Source organism: Theobroma umbraticum, unplaced genomic scaffold, assembly GCF_002168275.2.
Source record: "Theobroma umbraticum cultivar Fairchild unplaced genomic scaffold, ASM216827v3 scaffold_67.0, whole genome shotgun sequence".
NCBI lineage: Eukaryota > Viridiplantae > Streptophyta > Magnoliopsida > Malvales > Malvaceae > Theobroma > Theobroma umbraticum.
Window position 1 is genome coordinate 7455968 of NW_018397262.1, and position 1805 is coordinate 7457772.

General features: G+C 40.9%; 1 protein-coding gene across 1 annotated transcript in view; it reads left to right on the forward strand.

The window, feature by feature from the left end:
- Window positions 1-1805, forward strand: part of LOC110418897 (heat shock protein 70 (Hsp 70) family protein) — a 4518-nt gene that overhangs the window by 421 nt on the left and 2292 nt on the right. Inside the window, exons 2-4 of the mRNA XM_021431716.2 lie at window positions 7-1163; window positions 1472-1684; window positions 1763-1805. The exon at window positions 1763-1805 is cut by the window's right edge and continues 53 nt beyond it. Of these exons, the coding sequence (XP_021287391.1) occupies window positions 7-1163; window positions 1472-1684; window positions 1763-1805 (1413 nt within the window). The remainder of the gene's footprint in view (window positions 1-6; window positions 1164-1471; window positions 1685-1762) is intronic.

Below are 1805 nucleotides of genomic sequence, written 5' to 3' on the forward strand. Positions count from 1 at the left end.
TTGTAGGTTTTGATATTGGAAATGAGAACTGTGTTATTGCTGCTGTAAAGCAAAGGGGCGTTGATGTGGTGCTGAATGACGAATCCAAACGTGAAACTCCGGCAGTGGTATGCTTCGGAGAGAAGCAGAGGTTCCTTGGCACTGCCGGTGCTGCTTCTGTTATGATGCACCCAAAAACTACGGTATCTCATGTGAAAAGGTTGATTGGTAGGAAGTTCAAGGATCCTGACGTTGAGAATGAGTTGAGATTGTCACCATTTGAAACTTCAGAGGGTCAGGATGGGGGCATTTTGATTCACTTGAAGTATTTAGGTGAGACACATAGATTTACGCCAGTGCAGATTATGGCAATGCTCTTTGCACATCTGAAATGTATAACAGAGACAAATTTGGGAGTTTCTGTTTTGGATTGTGTTATTGGGATTCCATCTTACTTCACTGACTTGCAAAGACGTGCCTACCTGGATGCTGCTGCAATTGCAGGGTTGAAGCCTCTGAGATTGATGCATGACTGCACTGCAACAGCACTTGGTTATGGGATTTATAAAACAGATTTATCCAATGCCAGCCCAACTTATGTTGCATTTGTTGATATTGGTCATTGTGATACCCAGGTCTCCATTGTGTCATTTGAGGCTGGACACATGAGGATACTATCACATGCTTTTGATTGCAGCTTGGGGGGAAGGAATTTTGATGAGATTTTGTTTAGTCATTTTGCAGCACATTTCAAGGAGCAGTATGATATAGATGTGTACTCTAATGTGAGGGCTTGTATCAGGTTAAGGGCAGCATGTGAGAAACTGAAGAAGGTTTTGAGTGCAAATGCAGAGGCACCTCTAAATATTGAGTGTTTGATGGATGAAAAGGATGTCAAAGGTTTCATCAGGAGGGAGGAATTTGAGAAGTTGGCTTCCCAGTTGTTAGAGACGATTAACTTTCCTTGTATTAAAGCTTTAGCTGATGCTGGGTTGACTGTGGAGAGAATCCATGCTGTTGAGCTTGTTGGATCAGGGTCCAGGGTACCAGCTATAACAAGACAGTTAGCTTCTCTATTTAGGCGAGAACCTGGTCGGACAATAAATGCAAGTGAGTGTGTGGCACGCGGATGTGCTCTCCAATGTGCAATGCTCAGTCCAGTTTTTCGGGTTAGAGATTATGAGGTTTGTAACTGGGTCAAAAGTATAACTCTCTGCATTGCTTCTAATGATCACTTTAAAACGTGGTTGTTTCTTCTGTTCACATTTTATTGCTAGCTTCAGCATTTTTTTGTATATGGAAAAAATATGGAGCCCAAAAGTTTACTGCAACTTTTGCATTCATATTTTTCCCGTTGTTGCTCATTCTCCATAATATAACAGAGATCCAAGGTTAACCACTGCATGTTCTCTCCCATATGAGGAACCTTGTTTTGCTTAATTTATGCATTCTTTAATATAGTAAAGGCAATCTCCTTTTTATTTTTCCATAGGTTCAAGATTGTATTCCATTCTCCATAGGATTCTCTTCAAATGAAAGCCCAATTTCCCAGGGGTCAGATGGTGTGTTGTTTCCAAGAGGCCAGCCAATTCCAAGTGTTAAAGTTCTACAATTACAGCGAAGTAGTTTGTTCCATTTGGAAGTGTTTTATGTTAATCCAAACGAACTGCCTTCTAACGTATCCTCTAAAATAAGTTGCTTCACGGTATGTGTACTTTAAATGCATATAGCTTGTTGATGGAAACATAGTGGCTCATAGGTTGATGATGGTTGGGTTTTGCAGATTGGCCCTTTTCAAAGCTCCCATATTGAAAGGGCAAGGGTTA